Source organism: Propithecus coquereli, unplaced genomic scaffold (genome assembly GCF_000956105.1).
Source record: "Propithecus coquereli isolate 6110/MARCELLA unplaced genomic scaffold, Pcoq_1.0 Scaffold519, whole genome shotgun sequence".
NCBI lineage: Eukaryota > Metazoa > Chordata > Mammalia > Primates > Indriidae > Propithecus > Propithecus coquereli.
The window spans coordinates 434,559-457,229 of NW_012151052.1; the positions used below are offsets into that span (position 1 = coordinate 434,559).

Sequence of the window (22,671 nt, forward strand, 5' to 3'; positions counted from 1 at the left end):
TGATAAGCATGATCCTCCTTTTTCTGTTTCTTGTGTCTTTTAAAAAATCATCAGAACTGGTTGTTAACTTTTACTGAATGCCTCTTTAACTCATTGAGTTTTTTTCTCATTTGCCCTGTTATATGTTTAAAAGTATAAGGACCACTGGGCATTCCTGTTTTGCCTGTTCTATGTATTCTATCACCCATTTGCTTTTTAAAATGTCCGAGGGGGAAAGAAAGAAAAAGTTCACAAAGGACCAGGTCTCAGGGCATCACCATAGAGTGCAGGATGGGCGAGCGTGTGTTTTGGAGTAACAGACCAGTGATTATGAGGCACTTCGGATTCAGACAGTTGTTCAACCACCCAGTCATTTAGAGTCGTCCATCCTGCCCGTGCTTTGTTTTTGTCGAAGGGTGGATGGGGACTATGATTCATGTCCTTGGGGCTGTCCAGCTGGAGGTCGCTTTCACATCGTGCTTAGTGAGCGGCTAGGGTAGTTTGGACTCTGTGGCTTGGGTGACTTCCGGAGGCCCAGAGTGAGCGTGTGCGACTGAGCCAGTCACAATGGGTGGTGGTGGTGGTGTCTTCTCTTCCCAGAACTGTCTCAGCAAACAGCAGCTCCTCTCGGCCATCCGCCAGCTGCAACAGCTGCTGAAGGGCCAGGAGACGCGCTTCGCAGAGGGCATCCGCCACATGAAGAGCCGGCTGGCCGCGCTGCAGAGCTCTGTGAGCAGGGTGGCCCCGGATGCGCCACCAGGTGGGTCCCCAAGTCAGCACCGCTGGGGCCACAGGGCAACACTCTAGCACTTCCCCCGAGATGCTCTCCCCAGCCCAGTCCACCCTGCCTGAGGCCCCTGGCGGCCCTCACCCTTCCCTGCCTCGCCTTACATCTGCTGCCCATTTTTAGCCCTGGCTGGGGGGCGTGGGGCTGGGGGGAGAGTGTCAACAGGTGGCTGCTTTCTCTGTTCTCCCTGAGTCAGAGTGTCACCCCATTTCCTCTTATACCCAACGACTATCACGTCTTCATGTCATCCTGACAGATTGTTGAAAGGGACAGCTTTTAGGGCATGCCTTGCCCATGCAGACAGCAGTTGGCACCAGTTTTGTTTTTGTTTTTTATTTTAATTTCATAGACTATTTTTGGAGCATTTTTAAGTGCACAGCAAAACTGAGTGGAAAGCACAGAGAGTTCTCACACACACTGTCCCCGTATACACACACACACACACACACACACACACACACACACATATACTATCCCCACCATCCCTGGCCCGCGCCAGGGTGGTACACTTGTCACAGTCCATGAACCAACACTGGCTCCAGTTTTTCAGGCAGGAAAATACATCCTCCAGTGAGTCCCCATTAGTACCAGTGGGGTGGGAGGGAAGGGCTGTGAGGACAAGTTCCATTTGTCTGGTGAGGTTACAGTGGACACGCGGACTCTCTTCTGAGGGTAGGCCTCTATCGGACACTGGGCACTTTTTCCTGGTTGTCCTGGTAACGGCTTTCACACTGCCAAAGCCCAGAGATGGTGGCTGGTTTTCCTCCGGCCTCCCCTGGGGGTGTTGCGGGCAGGGGGCAGTCATCATGTTTGTCTAAGCCATGAGCCCATGGAATATCTGACATCAGTTACTCGCTGCAGACACATTTATCAAGGGCCTTCTTTGTTGTGCGAGATGAAGTTTCCTGGGGAAGTGCTTGGATTTCCTACCTTGCCAGAGGTTATGGTAGCAAACCCAGATCTCAGCAGCACTGAATTGAGTCCTGTTTTCCTTGGCTCCACCGGTGCAGAACGAGACCTCCCAGCCAAACTGCACACTTTCCAAGGCATGGTGAGGCCCGAGCCCTCGGTGGGGCTCAACATACCCAAACTCCATAAGGCAAGCAGGGTATCTTTCCTTCCTGCTGCAGATGGCGAAACTGAGGCCAAGAGAAGCAAGCCGTTGGAGGGCCCTGATCTAGCGATTTTTTTTTTCCTGCTAATGGCTTAATTCCACAGAGCCTTCTTGTTTTCATGGGATCAGAGCCGCCTGTGGTCCTGGGAGTTTCAGTGAAGAGCCTGCAGGGAATAATTTATACAACTGTCCTCCCCATAGTGGAGGCCCCTGTCCACTAGACAGACAGAAAGGTAGCTATTTTTACATTATTAATCTTCTTATCCCCAGATTTGGGGTCTTTTATCCCTGAAACATGCTAGATTTTTAAAAGTGGCAAATTATCTTTTTTTTTAAAAAAAAAAATCATCACCATATACTGTGTTTCTCAAAGTAGGTGTCGGACACTGTGCTGGGTACGTCACTTGCACGGAGGCTAATCCTGTGACGACCCCGCAGAGGGCATGCAGCTGTCAGGACCCCACTGCAGAGTGTGGTGGGTGGCAGGACCCACACCTGGGGGACCGCCAGAAACATGCCCAGATCGCATGGCAGGTAGTGGGAAAATTAGCTTTTGCTTTATTTTATTTATTTATTTTTTAAGGGCATTTCTGGGAGTCAGGAAGGATAATTTCTAGTTCAGGAGAATTCTTGGTCTTCCGCCTTCTGGCTTCCATGCCTGGTTTGTCCCTTCTATGTTCCCGGCCTTTCTTTCCTGACAGCATCACAGCCGATCAGCCAGGCTCATCCAGAACAGCCTCCTTCATGTCCCCACGTCGCTGGTGGCTAAACTTCCGATCGCCTTCCTTACACAGTAACCTCACTCGGGAAGACGCAGGGAGCTTCGCCACGGCTCTGTAGACTCACAGGATGTGCTCAGAGTGAAAGGAATCAACCAGGGCACAGGTTCTCATCCTTTCGCTGGGGCAGGGGTCTGCAGCTCCCATTTGGAATGTGACTACAAATTGATACTCAACTGATTTGCATCCATTCATTCATCCCATTCACATTTATTGAGCACCTACTATATTCAGATACTGTTCGATCTATTCAGGTGCAATTTATGTGTGAGTTGCTCCAGCAGGTAGTTTCCCTTTTTCAAGGTTTTTAAAGATTTTTCATCTCCAAAGAGACCCCACTCCTTTCCCCTCAAAGCATTTAAACCCTTTTATTAATAACACAGTGAAGTACATCTTAAAAAGAACTGTAAAGTTTCAGAGAACGAGGCAGCACCCTGGGAGCCACGCATGCTGGGACATGAGCTCTCACTCACCTGCTCCTCCCAAGGTGATTAGCACCAGGCGCCAACTTGGGGCTTTACTCAAGGGAGGCAGCGGAGCAACATTTGGACGTTGCCCAGTCACCGGGCCTCTGAGCGTCCCCGCCGGGCCAGGCGGCATGGCTGCTCCGTGGGGAACCCAGGGTGGGTCTGGCCCAGGTGGGACTTGGGGCAGAGCTGCAGTGGCCCGCCGGCTGTCCTCTGGGGCAGGGAGGCCCGTCGTGCTCCTTCGTGGCCTCAGGTCCAGGGCGCCCCTGATAAACTTGTTGGCCGATGTGCCCCTCACGGGGGGTGCTGAGTAACTCTGTCACTTGCTTCAACCTGCACAGCTGAAGCAATGGTTTTGTTTTCATCTGTTTAAAATCCTAAAATGACAAATGACACTTGGAGTTTATCTGAAAGCATTTTAGAAGTGGCTCTGAATTTCCGTCTACACTGAATCCAAGTCCAGGCCATCCCAACCGTGGGCACTCGCTCATTAAACAAACGTGGCCTGGGCTGCCCATGGGCGCGACGCTCCGCCTCAGACAGAAGAGGGGTGAACGAGCTGCTCCTGTCTTTCTCCAGCCTCATCGCTCCCTCAGGAAATTTGGCCGATTCTGCCTTCATAGCGCAGCCAGGATTCAAACCGTCTCTTCCCGCCCCACTGCCACCCTGGCCTGGGCCGCCCTCCCTTCCTTCCTCGCCGCGGCACTTCCCGTTCAAGCCGCAGCGGCAGTGATGCTGGAGGTCAGGTCACTTCATGCCTCGGCTCACATCCTCGGTGGCCTGGTCTCATGCAGACAACAAGTTGTATGGCCTTTTTGCCCTCTTTCAGGTGCCCTGTGTAACCCTCTCTCACTCGCCTTTGCCTGACTCATCCCCCACCACTTTCTGCCTTGCCTACTCCTCTCCAGCCTGGTGGCCGCCTTGCCACGCCGCAGGCCTGCCAGGCACACGCCCACCTCAGGGCCTTTGCACCAGCTGCTTCCTCTGCCCTCCCCAGACATCTGCATGGCTGTGCCTCCGCCTTCAGCGCTGTTCCAGTGAGGCCTACCCTGATCACCAGATTCAAAATCGTGCCCCTTGTCCGGCACCTCCAGCACCGTTGCCTACTGTCATTTTCTACGTGACAGCACTCTGCCATTGCTTGTTGATCACTTACCAATTGTCTCCCCTGCTAGATGGTGGGCGTCCTCAGGGCTGGATTTGGCTGTTTTGTTCACTGATATTAATATATCCTAAATGCCTAATATAGTGCCTGGTACATAGTCATAGTGCAAAAATTAATGTTTCATTCATTCCTTTAAGAATTTTTTATGGAGCACTTACTATGTGCCGGGCATTGGACTAGTGCTGGGGATACAGCAGGGACACAGACCAGATGCATTCTCACAACAAATGTGGAAAGAAGCAATAAGAAAATTCCAAAGGGTACAAATGCTAAGAAGAAAGCAAAGTGAGCTCAGCGGATGGAGAGTGCGTGGGGAGGTCTTGGCTAGGCATGGTGGTCAGGGAACACTCTGGGAGGTGGTGGCATTTGAGTGGAGACTTGAAGAGTGAGAAGGAGCCCGCTTTGGAAGCTCTAGGGAAGGAACATTCCAGGCAGAGAGAAGAGCAAAAGCCCAGGCCTGGAGATGGGGCTGAGCCCGTCCTGTTCAGGAGACCTAAAGAAACCCAGTGGGCTTGGAGTTGCGAGGAAGCAGAGTGGGGGGGGGGGCAGTCACACCGTGGGACACCTGGCCCTCCCATGCTGCGAGGCCCTGCGCACAACACTCAGTGTCTCCGCGCCTGTCACTAGGCGGGCACCGTACTACCCATCTCCAAGAGTGCTTTGAGGACTCGAGGAGACAGAGCATTCAGAATGGCCAGCACGGCACACAGCCGGCAGGAGGCACGCAACAGAGGGGCGCTTAAAGCTGGGAAGTCCTGTCATTCAGAGTGATGTCTAAGGGCTGTGGTCCGGGAAAAGGGGCTCCTAATCCTTCCATTTCTCCTTACAGTTTCCTGCCCGGCTCTGAATGCCCCTCCAGATGGCAAAAAGTTCGGAAGCAAGTACTTAGTGGATCACGAAGTCCATTTTACCTGCAACCCCGGGTTCCGGCTGGTTGGGCCCAGCAGCGTGATGTGTCTTCCCAATGGCACCTGGACAGGGGAGCAGCCCCGCTGTAGAGGTATCGCCCCTCCTTCCCTCCCACTGCGTGGGATCCGGTGCAGCGCAGCAGGGTCTGCTGGATAGAAGGGGTCATTCTTGGGACACCTTCTGTGTGATTCTTTCATCATTCCTCAACCGCAGAACAGTGGCCAACGTGTCTGGTCACTCACCTCCGGGTCAGGCCTGGGCTGGCTGCACCTGCATGAGCTCACTTAACCCTCACAACAGTTCAGTCTTGTTTTGCATGTGGGGAAACTGAGGCACACAGGGGTTAAGGAACTGAGGTCACACAGAGGGGTTGGGGTGCAAGCTGAGCTGATTCATACCTGGCCACTGTGCCCTGGGCTCTGTGCCCCTCAACACTGCACTCCACTCTGGATGCTGGTGACTGGTTCTTATCAATGTGAGGGCAAGAAGCTGCCTGTGGGCTGGGGACAGGGACAAGAGGAAGGTACTACAGGGAAGTGCTCCCACCACTGTTCCGTTCTGGGATTGCAGTTTGTTTGCAAGGCTGTTGGTGAGGAACCGCACCGACTTTCTGTCTGCATTGTCACTTGGCGTCCACAGCCTACAGGACCGTCCACTGAGGTGAAGGGAGGCAGGGAAAAAATTTCTCTTTTCTCTGCACTAGGTCTGAAAACAGTACTTTTTTGATATAGAGGAAAATCAGACTTGGCACACATAATTTGTTGGTTTTTCCAAAGCCTATGGTCAGAAAAATCGTGGATACCAATCATTTTCAGAGCAAGGTTCGTGAATGTCTGCTGGGGCAGAATGTCCATGATTCCAGCCAAAGAGCTGAAGGAGAAACACAAATATTACATGAATAGATTGCAAAGGATAGCGTAGAGAGAGGATTTTAGATACATAAATAAATTGAAAACCCCAGAAAATATGCCATCTCTAAAGATGAATATGGATTGCCATGAGAAGCTTGGGGCAACAAGAATCACATTTACGGATTTAAGCTTCTATTTCCTGAGTCCTTGGAAGATGATGGTTGGAAGGTTGATCACAGGTACCAGCTCTCAGACCTATCTGGGAACCAGCCAGAAGATATAAGTTATTGTAATGTGGAAACACGCTGGGGGAAATGCCAATATCTGGTATTTACTCTCTTTTTTTTGAGACAGGGTCTGACTCTGTCAACCCGGTAGAGAACAGTGGCATCATCATAGCTCACTGCAACCTCAAACTCCTCGGCTCAAGCGATCGTCCTGCCTGAGCCTCCCAAATAGCTGGGACTACAGGCTTGAGCTATCATGCCTGGCTAATTTTTTTATTTTTAGTAGAGATGGGGCCTCGATCTTGCTGAGGCTACTCTCGAACTCCAGACCTCGACCTCCAGACCGCCTCCAGACCACCTTGGCCTCCCAGAGTGCTAGGATTATAGGTGTGAGCCACCCCGCCTGGCCCTGGTATTTACTCTTGTCCCTCAATACAGGTTAAGTACCTCATGGTGATGACAATGGCTGCAGAGGTGGGTACACGGAGACATTTTACTCTCATTGCTTTGGGTGTCTGTATTTTTAACTCACAGATTGAGGTTACAACCCCAGCTGGTTTCTTTCTCGGTCCACTCAGCACTTTCAGGACACACTTGCGTGGCCATGTGCGGTCAGCCTCAGCACCTCTGATGGCTGCCCCGTCCTCTATGGGGGGCACCTCACACCTTATCTGTCCACCTGTCATGGGCACCTGATTGCATTCTACTCCGGCCATCACAAACAGTGCTGCCAATGTCTTCTTACCCCTCTACTCTGTTCCTGGGCTGTGTGTCTGCAGTGGGAGTGGGGGCTGCTGCCTGCATGCTCACTTTGAACTGAGCACTGTGTGTTCCTCTCCAGAGGGCTGCATGGCCCATGTGCCCCCCAGTGGTGTTGCAGGCAGAAGCACATTTTACCCATGTGCTAGTTTTTCTTTCTTGCTCAGATATTATGCAAATGTCCTATCCCCAACGGTGACATACATTTACAATGAGCATCATGGGGTTAAAGTGAAAAGATGAGTTCATCAGAGAAGATTGCTGAAAGAATGCCCTTTTAGGCAGATAGATACAAACCATGGGAGGCCCAGGAACAGTCTTAAGTGGCTCAAGGAAAGGAACACAGTTGCTTGACAAAAGGTGGGGACCCAAGGCACTCCCCGCAGCGCAGCTCCGTCTTGGCAGCTGCACAAGGATGTCTTCCCAGAAGACCTTGGGTGTGTCTGCTGCCTCCTTCTGGACCTTGGGAGCTTTAGTCACTCACCTGCCTTGCTGCAATAGGGCCCCCTCAATGGAAAGGAAGGTCCTGCTGTTATTGTGACTGTGGGCTGGGGACAGGGACAAGAGGAAGGTACTACAGGGAAGTGCTCCCACCACTGTTCCGTTCTGGGACTGCAGTTTGTTTGCAAGGCTGTTGTGTGCCATGGTTCTCAAACGTTCTCCAGAGGTGAACCTTCTCTCAAAGGTGCTCCAGAGTCACCTGGAAAACTTGCTCAAGAGACCTACTGAGTCAGGATCTTTATAGATGAGGCCCACGAAATCTTCATGTTTAAGTAATACTGATGTTAACTAAATTTTGAGAAATACCACTTTGCTTGTTCTTGCTACTGCCAGAAGCAGAAAATACATTGAAAATTCTGGAGCACTGATGATTGCATTTTGGGCCCTAAGCAGTCTGAATGGCTGCCAGCCACAGGCAAAAGGTAGACTGAGTGTGTCAGCACTGGCCAAGGAAGACACCTGTGCATGCTTGCTGCCACTTGCCCTGATGTTTTGGGAAGGCCACGCCAGCCCTTATAAAGATCAGAACCCTCAACCTCTCTGGCAGGCTTCCCTTTCCTGAGATGTGGAGGCCAGACTTTCCCTGAAGGACCATTGTGCAGAGAAGACAGTCCCACCTGCCGAGCTGCCAGCAAGTCTGTGGGCCTTTCCCGTGGGCCAGTGTAGCACTCGTCCTGAGTCTTGCCCTTGGACTTGCCGGCTCATTCCAGATGCACCTTGTGCTCTTCGTCTCCCCTCTCCCTCCAGCCTCCTTCCTGGCCATTTGTCCTTCTTCCCTGACGTCCACACCAGAGGACTGCATGGTGCAGCCCACCCGGGACTTCCACCGGGGCCACATTTGCTCTCTAAAACTTGGGAAGGATTGACTCAGGGGACTAGGTGCTCAGTTCGTGATGAGATCTTGGATATTCTTCATCTCTTTAAATGTAGGCTGGGCCACCCATGGTGGTGAGAAAACAGAAATACTCGTATTTCCTAACCAAGCTGCCCAACCAGCAGCTGGACGCGGCTCCTCCCAAGTTAGTAGACTGTGCCTGCACCGGCACCTCCGTTCTTGGCAAGAATCTATTTGATTCACGGATGTTGTCGCCAGTAAGAGCCTGAAAGTGGTGTCAGCCAGAACTGTCAAGAGGGAAAAATAGTGCTCCTGTCTGCTGTTTGATGACCAACTGTGGCAGTATTGTCAGTGTGGAAGGGATGTAGGCTGGAGCTCAACAATCTAGTGACCAACCCTAGACTCTTATCACCAGCCACTGAGCACAGCCCCTTCCTGTTCCATATCACCAGTCTGTAGTCACTGTGTGTTTTGTGACCACAGGGGAGAAGAATCTTCTTAATCACAGAGGATTCATTTTAAGACCCAAAGTGTCAGTGAAAGATTTGACAGCACTTTAGGAACTGTCCCTCACCCCAGCCCCAGTCAGCTGCTTAGAAAGAGGGTGATGAACCCAACTTGGCAGAGAAGGAAATTACACATGATTATGTCATTTAAAAACAGCAGGCAGAGATGGGCCCCAGAACTCCAGAATGGAAAGCAGCCAGTGGCTTCCTGGAGTATTTTCCTTTTCCCCCCTTCTTTCTCTGAAGGGAGAGTTTTTATGATTTGAAGCTTTCCAAGTTGGGGAGATGATAGCTGAAGGCCTTGTGCCTTTGACAACATGCGTAACCAAAGAACAAACTTGAGAGAAATAAATACCTTTGTCACTTACCACAATGCTGGTGAAAAATAATCTTTTTGTGAGTCATCCCCAACCTTTATTTTTATCTTGTTTTATTTTTTCTCAGACAAGGTCTTTCTCTGCTACCCTGGCTAGAGTGTAGTGGCATCATCCTAGCTCACTGCAACCTCAAACTCCTGGGCTCAGCGAATCCTCCTGTCTCAGCCTCCCAAGTAGCCGGGACTACAAGTGTGTGCCATGATGCACTTGTAATGTTTTTATTCTTTGCAGAGATGGGGTCTCACTCTTGTTCAGGCTGGTCTTGATCTCCTGGCCTCAAGCAATCCTCCCTCCTAGAGTTCTAGGATTACAGATGTGAGCCATGGTGCCTGGCCTCCACCCTTTATTTTTCACTTTCATTTTTTTATTCAACCAATGTTCACTGAGCACCACCTATGCACAAATCATTGTGCCAGACACTAGGGATTTCATGCTGAATGCAGCAGACGCCGCCCCAGCCTGGGAGGGCTCATGTGCTAAGGAGGGAGACAAGGCAAAGCGAAGCAGCCAAACACAGAGCATTTGGGGTAACTGCTTTGATAAGACCTAACAAATGACTGAGAGTAAATAATATGGGGAAGAGGAACAGGTGAGGGCCTCTCTGAGCAGATGACAGTGACGCTGTGATGAAAGGATGAATGGGACCTAGTCATGTGAAAAGCAGTACCGGGATGGCATGGCGGGGAACCCCACTCCAGGAGGAGGAAGTAATATGCACAAAGACCCTGAGGAAGGGAAGAATTTGGCATGTTTGAAGAAATAAAAAAATACAATATAGAACTTTGCCACTGGAGAGTATGTGCATTGCAAGTAACAGACATGCAGGCCAGCTATTGTGATTGCAGGGCCACCACCTGCGGGTGGTGGGGTTTTATTAAGGTTATTAAGTATGAAATGTCCGATTTCCTTAAGTACTAAGTTTGACAGTTGACATCTCTAACATTTCACTTTGACACTTCTTTGTTTGTAAGGTTACATCCTCAGTCTTTCAAACACATGTTGTGGCTTGTGATTATCTTTCAAATTTTTTATAGAGCAATTTTTGTGCATCCATGGATAAGTCAAAAATTAGTGTTATTTTCAAATATGAGTTCTGTTGTGGAACCAATGCTGTGTGGACAGCTCGAAATATCAATGAAGTGTTTGGGAAGGATGTGGCTAATCAATGCACAGTAAGTCGATGGTTTGAGAAGTTCCATTCTGGTGATTTTAGTCTTGAAAATGAGCCACGTGGGTGACCTGAGACCAGGATGGATGATGATGAGCTGAAAGCTGTAGTGGAAGTGAATTCATCTCAACCCACGCGTGAATTAGCAGCAAGGTTTGACATCACTATTCCAACAATATTGGACCATTTGAAACAAATCAGCAAGGTAAAGAAGCTGGATAGATGGGTTCCACATGAAATAAACAAGCATCAGAAGAGAAATTGTCTGGAAGCTTGCCTTTCTTGTTGTCATGACATAAAGGCAAACCGTTTCTACACTGTATTGCTACATATTATGAAAAATGGATTCTTCTTGACAATCGCAAGCATTTGCAACAATGGTTGGATAAAGATGAAGTGCTGAAACACGGTCCAAAACTGAATACTCATCCAAAAAAGCTTATGGTGTCTGTTTGGTGGTCCAGCGCTGGTATTATCCACTGTAGCTTCACGAAACCTGGTCAGTCGATGTCTACTGCAACGAGTTGGATGAAATGATGAGGATGCTTGCGATTAAGTAGCTGAGATTGGTCAACAGAGATAGGCCAATCCTCTTGCAAGACAACACCCAACCACATGTCACACAAACAACATTGCTTAAACTACAGAAGCCGGACTTGGAAACTCTCTGTCATCCACCGTATTCACCAGACCTTGCACCAAAAGACCACCACTTCTTCCAGGATTTGGACCACTTCTTGCAAGGAAAAATATTCAATTCTCAACAAGCTATGGAAAATGCCTTTCATGATTGCATCACCACTCACTCTCCAGGCTTCTTCACTGCTGGCATAAACAAGCTACCGTTAAGATGGCAAAATTGTGTCGATAGTTTAGGCGCATACTTTGATCAATTGTACTGCTTCTTGTTTGAGATGTAATAAACTACACTTTTAATTTGAAATCGGACATTTCATATTTAATGACCTAAATATTAATAGTTCTAAGCACAGTAAACAGGTTTAAGATGAGTGTCGTGATTAGATTTGTCTGTCACTGCTGTGTAGAGAACGTGCTGGAGGAGACAAGAATGGAAGCTGAGAAACCACGTAGGTGACTGTTGGAGAGAGAGGTCCAGGGGAGAGATTATGGCAGGGAATGTCAAGGTATATTTAGAGACAGAACTGATGAACCTGCCACTATCCCACATGGGCTAAGCCAGGAGAAGTCAAGGCTGCCAGACTCAGGCTTGGGTGATGGGGAGCAGGGTGTCATTTACACTGATAACAAAGACAGAGCTGCAGATGTAAGTTTGTTTCTAAACAGCCTTTATGTGGGTCATTGATCAGAATTCCATTCTGGACATGTTAAGTTCCAATGGCTGTGAGACACCCTAGTGGAGATGCATTAATTCCAGCCCCAGACATGTCAGGTGAATGGCTGGAATGGCTGGATATCATCCGGAGCTCAAGGGAGAAGGAAGATTGGAGATGCCCGGTTGGGAGTTACCAGCATAGGCTAGTGTTTAAATCCACGGACAGTGGTTGGAGCACCCACAAGGAGAGGGTGCAGAAACGTGGCTCAGGACAGAGAGCTGAGGGGCAATGAGAGGTCACATGGAGAAGGAGGGGACCACAGAGGCAGACCTAGGAGAGGCTGTGGAAGGCGGGGTCGGTGGGGTTGGTGGGATTGGTGGTGTTGGATGGAGTGTTGGAAGGTTATTTTGCAGTCAGAATGGAGCAGAACTTTAGTCTATCTCACCTTCTGTATCTGGAGGCCTGTTCTTGGAGACCTTTAAAAAAGGATTTGAGCAGAAAGAGCTACCTTGCACATAGCAGTCACTGAATAAATAGTTACTGAGTAACTGACTGGCTGGCTGATTTACCAAGTGATCAAATGAATGAATACATGAATGAAAGAATGAGAGACTATGTTTGAAAACTATAAATCTCCTTCCAGTCTTTTAGCTAAGCACATATATGGAAGTTTCACATATTCAGTATCGTCTGTGTGTAGATACTAACACGAGCAATTCTCCATTACCTCTTCTTTCTAAACATAACTTTTCATGACTATGAAGCACTTCCTCATAAGGGCGACTCTGTGCTTTACTGAACGATCCTTTTATTGTTTCCAGGTTTTCATAATCACAAATAATGCTAAGATAAGCATCTTAAAACTTTTTTCACTATGGAAAGTTTCAAACACAGAAAAGTATAGAGGATAGTAGAATGACCTTACATACCTAAAACCCAGTAATTATCAACACAGCAACTTCCTTAATCTCATCAAATATCTAATTAGAGTAAAAATTCCCCCAGTTGTCTCACATATTTTTAACACTTTGTTTGAATCAGGGTCCAACTCAGTTCCATGACTCACAACTGGTTGATACATCTCTTCTTCCTTGGCGAACGGCATCACTGTCCCCATACTGATGTCTGTCCAGTTGAGGCAGGTCCCTGAGTTCTCCTACTTTCAAAAAGTGTGCAGCTTTTTTTTTTTTTTGTAACCAGGTATCAACTTGATTATATATAAATATCTAGCTTACATTTTTCTTTCCTTGAATATCTTAGATATGTTACTCTACATCTTCTGTTTAAAATTGATGCTGTTGTTTCCACCATAAGTTTCTTGGGCTTTTTGTCTGGAGGCCCAAAGGATGTTTTTCTTTTTCTTTAAAATTCATTCATTTGACTAGGATATGTCTCAGTGCCAGCCTTTCTGGGTCAGTTTCCTTTTCAATAGGAAGTTTTGCTGCTGCAGTGGTCTGGCCCATAGGAAGCTTCAGAACTTTCCAGGTCGAAGCCCTAATATTGAGGAGACTCTAATGGAAGGAACATTCAAATTGAGGACAACAAGGAAAATAAGTGCAAACAGAAGCGATGGCCATCCAGATAAAAGAGCAAGAGGCAGAGCTGAGAACGTGTGAGGCCCCGTGTCTGATCACACTGAAAAAACAACAGAAGTGGGAATTTCAGAGTCATAAAATTAGCAAAGCTGTATGGGAAAACTTACTTCACTTGAATGTGAGTAATAGAAAAGGACTCTTACCAGATCCTAGCCAAACTATAAGAAAAAGAGAATAAATTCTGCACAGATGATAAAGAAATGCCCATAGAACAGATGAAACCTGTAAACTAATATTTCAAAACAAGCTGAAAGAAATTTTTAAAAGATAAAAACTATGAAGTAACAGTGTAATTAAGAGTGAGAAAAACCTCAGAAATGAGGTGATTGGAAAAATGGAAAATTTGAAATGAGATGACAGAACCCAGGAAAAAATCAGAAATAAAAGAAAAAAGTCAGATCATACATATAAAACACTTAGCTTGGTTGCATGAAAACAGTAAGTGCTCACTAAACAGTAGATTAAAACAGGGTGATCATCCATGTGTTGGCTTGCCAGCCTGGGACACACGTGAATGTGACAACTGTGCTTTGATCGGGACGCTCCTGGGGGGCCAGACTGGGCATTGGGCCATTGAATGCCCCTGGTCACACATCAAGGTGAGAAATCAAGAGTGTCTGTGTGGGGCCTGCCTAGAAATGAACACCCCGGGCAGATGCGGAAGTGGAGACAGTCCACAGTACTGGGACACCTGTGCGTGTCTCTGTCGAGTCCAGTTGACACCCCCAGCCCTCACCTGCACCCTCCCAGGCAGGCGGCTCAGTGCCTTCCTTCTACAGGAGCCAGCAGAGGGGAGACGACAGCGCTAGTCCCACCGGGGCCATGCTGAATGACACTGCTGTTCGCTTTTTTTGGCTCTTAGCCCATAGCTTCATGACCTAGTGATCTGCCCACTGTCAGACCATGCTGGTGAGCAATGATAGGCCCAGACAATAGTAGAAACGGGAATACCGAGCTCTGTGGCATTCGTGTACAGTGTCATTTTGGACACATTCCTGGAAACCAGTCATCTGAAAACAGGATGTATGAGGGACAGCGCAACTGGGCTGAGGTTACTGAGAGACAGAAATGGCTCCTTCTCCAGGGACAAGCAGCATTTGGACAGTCTGGGTCATTTTACAATGAATAGAAACCATACAATAGTCTACATGACACCCCAATCACAGGGAGACTTCAGGGAAGCCAAAGTCCCTTCCAATCCACCCAAAACAAGGCTGTCGTTCTCATTAGAAGCAAAGCACCTGTTTCTTCCCCTTAGCAGACACAGCAGGAAGGTGCTCTGATGCCAACAAGGACGTGTTTTCAATTTTCTTTCCCAAAACGCTGTAGTCAAGTGAGTGAGCTGACAAACTTCCTCTCTCTGGTGGAAATGGCCTGTGTCTCACTGGGCTTGGGGAATCCAAAACAAACATGCATGGCCCGAGGGTTTTAAAAAGTCATTTTTTCCTAATTAAAAATGTATAAATGTTTATAAATGTTGTGGAAAAATGGAAGAATGCAAAAAGTATAAATAAGCAAAGGAAAATCACCCATAAGCCTACAACTCAGAGAAAAACCTTTTGAGCTTTTCAAATATGTATCTCTCTCTCCATACACCTCTTCCACAGAACTGTTGTGTAGGAGCAAGGAACGTCTTCCTTTACCAACATTAAGGAAACGTAAAAAAAAACTGCTAACTGGTTGAGCACAGGAGGGCTTCTGTATGGGAATTTGGAAAAGTCATTTTCCCCATCCCTCGACATTCTAATGGGCCATCCCTCCCTGAATTCCTCCCAGGTGCTGGCTGACGGAGGCAGAGCTGCTGGGCAAGGCGGCCTGACTCAGAGGCAATGCAGGCAGATGCCCAGAGGTAGCTGCTTCTGCCTGGCTACCACTGTCTACAATGCACCTTTGCAAATTAGAAAATAGTGCCTCTGGGTGGCACCTGGCTGGGCGATGGGCCAGCTCCTGCACACACAGTCCCAGGTGGGCACAGTGTGTGCTGAATGCAATGGGGCCAATCCAGCTCTGCCCGACCCCTCACAGCTCTTGCTGGTGGAGAGGGTGACAAGGGTGATGTGGAGGGAGGCAGAAATCGGGAGTCATCCTACCATGTGCAGAAAGTTAACCCATCATTTTTAATTTGTTTTAAAAGTAGAACTCATATACTGGTATTGGAAAATCATTTATTTTCCTAGATATCAGCGAATGCTCCAGCCAGCCTTGTCAAAATGGTGGAACGTGTGTAGAAGGAGTCAACCAGTACAGATGCATTTGTCCTCCAGGAAGGACTGGGAGCCGCTGTCAGCACCAGGCCCAGACCGGTATGCAGCTGCTGTGGGGCTGGGTGAGCATGTCCTGCTGCAGGGAGAGGAGGACCCTGGTCATGGGTCACTAGACGCAGACGTGTTGGGAGTTCAGCCCCCCTCGGAGATGTAGGCTTTTCCTCTCTGTTTCACATCCCTTGATCCCTCGGGGTCCCTAAGGTGGTCACATGGACAGAGCTTAGCTCTTTTGGGCAGCCAGGGCTTTGCTCCTTCTTGTGGAAGGAAGCAGAACTGACTCCCAACCTAAATGGCTTGCAACATTTCATTGTGGCCACCTTTGCTTGATCAGCATTTCTCCTGCCTGCAGAACTGCCTTTGCTTTCAAATGTTCTCATCACATCCTGCAAAATTAGGAGTTACTGATGCAGGCCCAAGTATTTTGAGAGCTGGAGAACTGGACATTTGACTGGAGATGAGGTTATTATTCACATCTGAAGTCCCAACATAGCCTAGAAGGTCTAAGAAGGTCTAAGAAGTCACACAATGGCTGGTTGCATGTGGCAAGAAAGTCCAACGAAAAGGAATCCATGGAGGATGGACAAGGCTTCCCACACTGTGCTGCAATCAAGGTTTCATCCGTAAAACAGTCCAACCCCAGAGATGTCCTATTCCTTTGCCAGAAAAGCCTGGCATGCTCTGTCTGGTTGTCTTTGTCTCTGTGTGGAATCTCTGTGGGGGAGGGGGCATTAGTGGTTAACGCAGTGGAGAATAGGAGCTTTATTAATACTTGATGTCCTCGTATTGGACCCAGCCCAAGATCAGGGTCAAATAGTGCCCCAGAGATTTGCTGCTTAATGTGCCTTGATTCAGGTCAGCTGAGTCGGTGACTGGGCACTTTCTCAGAATGAGACACCCCCAAACCCCCCAGCCCTGGGGAGCCCAGAGGCCCCCTTACAGCTCCTGTCCCTGGGACTGCTTTCTGTGGAAACAGAGGCCAGAGGCAGGCCTTCTTGGAAGCCCCACTGCCTCTCCCCTTGTTTACAAACAAGAGGGAAACAGAAATAGGCTCCCTCTCACCCCAAATAGGCCAGCCCGGGTCACTTAATGTTCTAAACCCCACTTGTTAGGGTTTATCTCGCTGTAGGACCATCAGGCAGCTGTTGCTCAGGTCCAGGGCACTGTGGGAAGTACCCGCATGACCAGACCTTTCACCAGGAAGGGGAAGAAGAGGGAGTGAGCAGGCACAGCGGAAGCCAGCTCCTGTCCTCGCAGCACCCACGGACAGCCCAGCAGACGCCTGGGCTCCTGCTTGCCGGGACCGCAGCCGGGAGCCCGCCTTCCATTCGCTGGCCTGTGGCCGTCCTGCTCCCTGGCGGAGCCTCCCTCCAATTACTCTGTAAAAAATCCATTCGCTTTGTTTTTCACTGCGGTAAAATATATATAACATAAAATTTACCATTTTAACCATTTTTAAGTGTACAGTTCAGTGGCATTAAGCACATTCACACTGCTGTGCACCCATCACCACCATCCAGCCCCAGAACTCTTTCCATCTTTCAGAACTGAAATTCTGTCCCCATGACACAACTCCCCACGGCGCAGCCCTGGTGACCAGCATCCTGCCTTCCTCTATGAATCGGGGGACTGCAGGTGCCTCCTCTAAGTGGAATCGCGCGGCATTTGTCCTCTTGTGCCTCTGACTAGTCTTCCCACTGATCCCCTTGAATCTCCCCCAACCATATGAGAGCTCTAAATCCTCTGCAAATGTTTAAAACCACTTTTATTTCTGATTAGAAAAATAATGTATGTTGTTGATGAAAAATCAAACAAAAAAATGTAGACACTTCAGAAAAGTACAAAAAATACTTCCTAAAAATAGTGGTCCGTAGTTTTAAACTGTTGTGATCACCGTTAGTATCTGGGGGTTGTTTAAACCTTTTTGAGTGAAAACGTGCACTTACCATAGGGGTCCTTCTTGGTGTGCAGCTTTGTGGCCTGCTTTTTCGTGAACATTCTATGCGGGTGCGCTCCGACCTCCGACCTCCGCCCGCTTTGGGTGGCCTTGGCCCGGGCTGTTGGGTTTATGGTTAATTACTTGTCTTTCCTTTCCCCACCCCAGAGTAAGCTCTTTGAGAAGGGGCCGCGCCCCGGTCTTGGTTCTCCTCCCGGCCCCTCCCCAGATCTGGGCCCGGGCGGGTGCGCCAGGGCCAGGCACTGAGGGTGTCTTCTCCCCGCAGCCGCCCCCGAGGGCAGCGTGGCCGGCGACCCCGCCTTCAGCCGCGCGCCGCGCTGTGCGCAGGTGGAGCGGGCGCAGCACTGCAGCTGCGAGGCCGGCTTCCACCTGAGCGGCGCCGCCGGAGACAGCGTCTGCCAGGGTAGGCGCGGGCTCCCCTGGGGTCGGGGGACAGCAAGGGAGGACGTGGGGCGGGGGAAAGGGCTGCCACCCGCGGCGCTGCTGCCTGCACGGGCGCACCCCGCCCGCGCCCAGGGTACAGGGGGGAGGGGGGGGCAGGTGGGCGGCTTCCTGGGCGTGATGTCAGCCAGCCAGGCCACTTTGCGTTACAGGTAAGTGTTGGCCCGGTGGTTGCCAGATGTAGCAGGGGGCTGGGACTTATTCCCTGGTCCCCTCATGGCCTAGCTTTACTGACCAGCTCGCTTTTGCCAACCTCTCCTGATTACCAAAGTTCTGTCCCAAACCCACTCAAACCAGAAGTTCAAACCTGAGATTTGGGCAGTTGGTGCTAATAGCCTCATTTTACAGCAGCAGAAACCAGACCCTCTTACTCCATTCCCAAACGTAGGGAGAGTTAAGGGGGCTGCGAAGCCAGCCCTACACTCGGGGGCAGGCCTGATTTGCCAGCCTCTGCAGGGTCTCCCCCGGTGGCCTTCAGCCTTAGACAGAGGCGCCCCTCTAGGGTCCACCACATCAACTCCCTCTCCTCCTTTCAGCCCTCTGGGCCCTTGGCTCGGGAGAAAGGGGAGCATACCTGCTCCCCTTCTGGGGCCTCTGCACCAGGCCCAGCCACTTAGCTGCAGCTGCCATCACTTCCAGGAATCGAGGTGCGGCTGTCTTGGGTGATGGCCAGCAACACCCGTCACATGGCTCCTGGAGTCAAAGTGGGCACTTCTGTCACCAGATGTTAACGAGTGCGAGATCTACGGGCAGGAGGGGCGCCCCCGGCTCTGCATGCATGCTTGTGTGAACACCCCGGGCTCCTACCGCTGCACCTGTCCCAGCGGGTACCGGACCCTGGCCGACGGGAAGAGCTGTGAGGGTGAGTAAGACCACAGCAGAGGCAGGTGGCTAGCGAATGCCTTCTGCACCAGGTCACCTACTGCTGCTGTGAACCCCCCAGGACCTTATAGTCGGGAGTGGGGTGGTTAGGGGAGTCAAAGTTTCAGATACCTTCAGTCTTTAAAAAACCACTGACCAAAGTGCCTCTCAAAGATCAGGCTACATCATTATCTACATAAATAAGAAAAGCAGTTGCTTAACCACCCTGGCAAATAGTCTCTTCTAGTCTATGCAAGTAACTGGTTTTTTCAAGGTCAGGTCACTTATGTCCACTCAGCAATGCCTTCAGCTAGGGCTGGACCCAAAGGCAGAATGGCCAGGTGGTCTCCCATGTCATATAATCTGGAAGAGCCCACAAGGCTTCATAAGCCCATGTGTGCACCTGCATGTCCGCCTCTGAAAGGGACAGCATCTGACAGGCACTTACATCCCTTAGCCAGGTTGGGCTACACAGCACCAGCCCTGTTTGATGGCTAGCTGAGGACAAGAGAGGTGGAGCCCCTGGGGCTTACTAGACGGAAGTGCCCCTGGGCTTGAGGGGTGAGGGGAGTTATGAGAGCCTGATGATTGTGGCCATGGAGGACACAGCTGCCACCAGAACCACATCCCGGCAGGGGTGGTGCAGGGACACAAACACCCCAGCCCCTCAGGCCTCCCATTTGCCAAACTGGATTGGAAGCCAGAGGGCCTGGGAACCAGGAGATAAAGTCCAGACCAGTCAGCCTCCCAGGACCAGAGAGTGGATTTTGAGGAAGGGGGCAGTTAGTACAAATGGAAAATAGCTGGCTCAGGTTTCACCCCAGTGCTGAAGCCTGCCCCTCAGGGAAAGAGAGCCATGATCAGCAAGCAGTGTCTGCAGTGAGCGGGGAGGCACCCGCGGGCAGGAAAGGATGTGTACAAAATGGGCTGGCAGAGTGGAGAGGCTGAGGACCTCACAGCAGGCACCATCACCCCCACCAGCACGTCCTGGGACACTGGGAACACCAGCAGGAGGCCTCCCATCGCCCCAACTTCTCTTAGGGCAAATACAGATACTAATAGACAGACACACCAGATCTGCACATTAGCTCAGAGTCAGAACACATGTTTCAGCCTGAAGGTCAAGTGGGGTCTCCTATTGTTCGTCCTGATTCTAGGCCCTGGAACCCCGGTGCTACAGTGGGCCTTTGGGGGAACTGGGTCTGTCATGTGGGCCTGGCTTACGCTAGGAGGATGGGCAGGCCCATCTCCCCTGGCTGGACATCCCCCATGGACACAGGACACAGAGAGGAGCCCCACTGGCCCCAGACGATGGCTGTGAACCACTGAGGGAGAGGTGGAGGAGGGAGGGCAGAGGGCTTCTCCGCAGGCTGACGCGGGGCTACGTGAGGAGAGCTGACTGCCCAGCGATATCCTCTTGGGGCTCCATTGCAGGGCTCAGAGGAGTGGGCAGCCTGTCAGAAGTAGGGGAGGCGTCCAGAAGCCATCCAGCCCCCAGCCGTCCTCCCCACCGTATTCACGGAGGCTCACATAGGATGGCTCAGGGCTGGGAAGAGGCAGTGTCCAGCCGCAGAGGCTCACTGGATGCCTGGAAAGGGAGCAGAAAACTCACACAAATGACAGAGAGGGGACGTCTGCATTCGGCATGGGGTGAGGCTGAGAGGAAGGCTTTCCAGAAGATTTGAGTCTTTTTTAAAAAATTGATGACAAGTAACAGCCATGGAGGGGAGACTCGAGGGCACTTGGGCTGAGAAGGAGGCAAGTCTGAGGGAAGCGTGACGGGTAACACTCGTGCTCTCCGGCACCCCTGCCACCTGCCGTACCCAGGGATAAGGACCAGACCGCAGGGAGGGTCCTCCCTAGCACTTCCATTCTGCTGCACTTCTGCCAGAGCCGGGTTCCAAACAGTTCCTGCTTTAAGAATAAGATTTGGGTATCTGGAAAGTTCCCCATGCATGGAGCACCAAGTTCCGGTGCCTATGAGGTCCTCTCCTGGCATTCTGTCTGTGATGGAGGGACAGTTGAGGACATTCTCACCTCGTGGTATGTCCTATATTTCAGATGTCGATGAGTGTATGGGCCCACAACACATGTGTCCGCAGGGGACCACGTGCATCAACACTGGTGGAGGCTTCCAGTGCGTCAGCCCCGAGTGCCCCGAGGGCAGCGGCAATGTGAGCTATGTGAAGACATCTCCCTTGTGAGTACAGCCAGGGCTGCCCGTGCCTGGGCACAGACATCCCTCACCCATGCACACCCACGTACCTGCTCCCACGGGTACAGACATCCCTCACCCAGGCCTCCAAGTGAGGCAGGTCCAGATTCTGCCCAGAGGCTCTTGAGAGAAGGTTAATATGTCATAGGAAAGAGGAGAGGCAAGGGGCTGGGAGTGTGGCTTCTCTGAGCTTCCATTTCCCTTTAGTGGTTGCATTTAATGCATTGCTGCTGTAACACAGCAGGAACCCAGTTGGTTCCAAGGCGAGTAATGTACCAAGTGCTCCCCTGCTGCATAGAGGATGATGGGCTTGCAGCCATTAGATTAACAGCTAGATGTGTTATTTGACCTACATAATCATGAGACACTGAATCACCAAATATGCAACATTGTATTTGTCTTTTACATTTGATAAGATAGAGAAATATTTAAAGCATTTCCATAAGACCCTGATTCTAAACGGTTAAGAAAGACGGGGTTTCCTGCTTTAAGAATCAGTGTTGCGTCTGGAAAGTTCACACGTGTGCAGTACCACATTGCAGGAGGCTGCCAGCTGAGTGCTGGGGTTTCGCCCTTGCTGAGCGAGGCCTCAGCACATGCAGAAAGGGCACCTGGTTTGAATACCAGCACTGCCATCGTTATTTAATATTCCCAGGCTTCATTTTTCTGTGAAAACTATAGTGATAGCATATATACATACACATACTACATACAGAAGGGGTCGGGGCACACCCCTTCCGTGGCCTGACTCCAGCCACATTCATTTGCCTGCAGCTCTATAGCTCCTGGGGGAGGGACCTGTGGCTGGGAAAGGTCACCCAGGTGGCCTCTGAGAGCAGGCAGGTGGGGCAACCAGGTCAGAGCAGCCCCTGGAGGCTCCCCAAGCCTGACTGCCTCTGTGTCTCCTCTCTGCTCCAGCCAGTGCGAGCGAAACCCCTGCCCCATGGACAGCAGATCCTGCCGCCACCTGCCTAAGACCATCTCCTTCCATTACCTGTCTCTGCCCTCCAACCTGAAGCCGCCCATCACGCTCTTCCGCATGGCCACGGCCTCAGCCCCTGGCCGAGCCGGGCCCAACAGTCTGCGGTTTGGGATCGTGGGCGGGAACAGCCGCGGCCACTTTGTGATGCAGCGCTCAGACAGGCAGACGGGGGAGCTCATCCTCGTCCAGACCCTGCAGGGGCCTCAGACGCTGGAGGTGGACGTTGACATGTCGGAATACCTGGACCGCTCCTTCCAGGCTAACCATGTGTCCAAGGTCACCGTCTTCGTGTCCCCCTATGACTTCTAAGGGTGCCATGGGGGGACCGGGGTATGGAGATCTGGCTCATTTCTCTTCCCGGAAGACTCCACTGTGGCCGCTGCCTATGACAGACAATCTCTCCCCTCCCGCCTTGTCCCTGCCCACCTGCCTGTTCACCCAGGTTTCCAGGGCAGCGCTACACACTGTCCCATGGAGTGGCACAGAAGGGCAGCCACAAAACCCAAACTGCTGCCATCGCATATTTTCTGCTTTGAGCCCCTTCCCTTAGATGATGCACTTTTTCAAACCTTTTCTGGGGGATGGGCAGCTTTTCAGAATGCTGTGCAGATGGCGTCGTGAGTTGCAACTAGCTGGGAAG

General features: G+C 50.6%; 1 protein-coding gene across 1 annotated transcript; it reads left to right on the top strand.

Annotated features, from left to right (window-relative positions):
- Positions 1-546: 546 nt before the first annotated feature.
- FBLN7 (fibulin 7) lies at positions 547-22,403 on the top strand. The gene is made up of 7 exons (XM_012656761.1): positions 547-739; positions 5,121-5,291; positions 15,492-15,617; positions 17,798-17,935; positions 18,698-18,835; positions 20,896-21,034; positions 21,968-22,403. Exons 1-7 carry the CDS (start codon positions 547-549, stop codon positions 22,338-22,340), a joined length of 1,278 nt encoding a protein of 425 aa, XP_012512215.1. The 3' UTR covers positions 22,341-22,403.
- The last annotated feature ends 268 nt before the right edge of the window (positions 22,404-22,671 follow it).

Bases quoted from the DNA above. Each gene is read 5' to 3' on its own strand.
- FBLN7 (XM_012656761.1), top strand. From the start codon at position 547: ATGGGTGGTGGTGGTGGTGTCTTCTCTTCCCAGAACTGTCTCAGCAAA. The intron at 5,292-15,491 runs GTATCGCCCCTC...TTATTTTCCTAG, and splicing joins GGAGCAGCCCCGCTGTAGAG to ATATCAGCGAATGCTCCAGC. The intron at 17,936-18,697 runs GTAGGCGCGGGC...TTCTGTCACCAG, and splicing joins CGGAGACAGCGTCTGCCAGG to ATGTTAACGAGTGCGAGATC.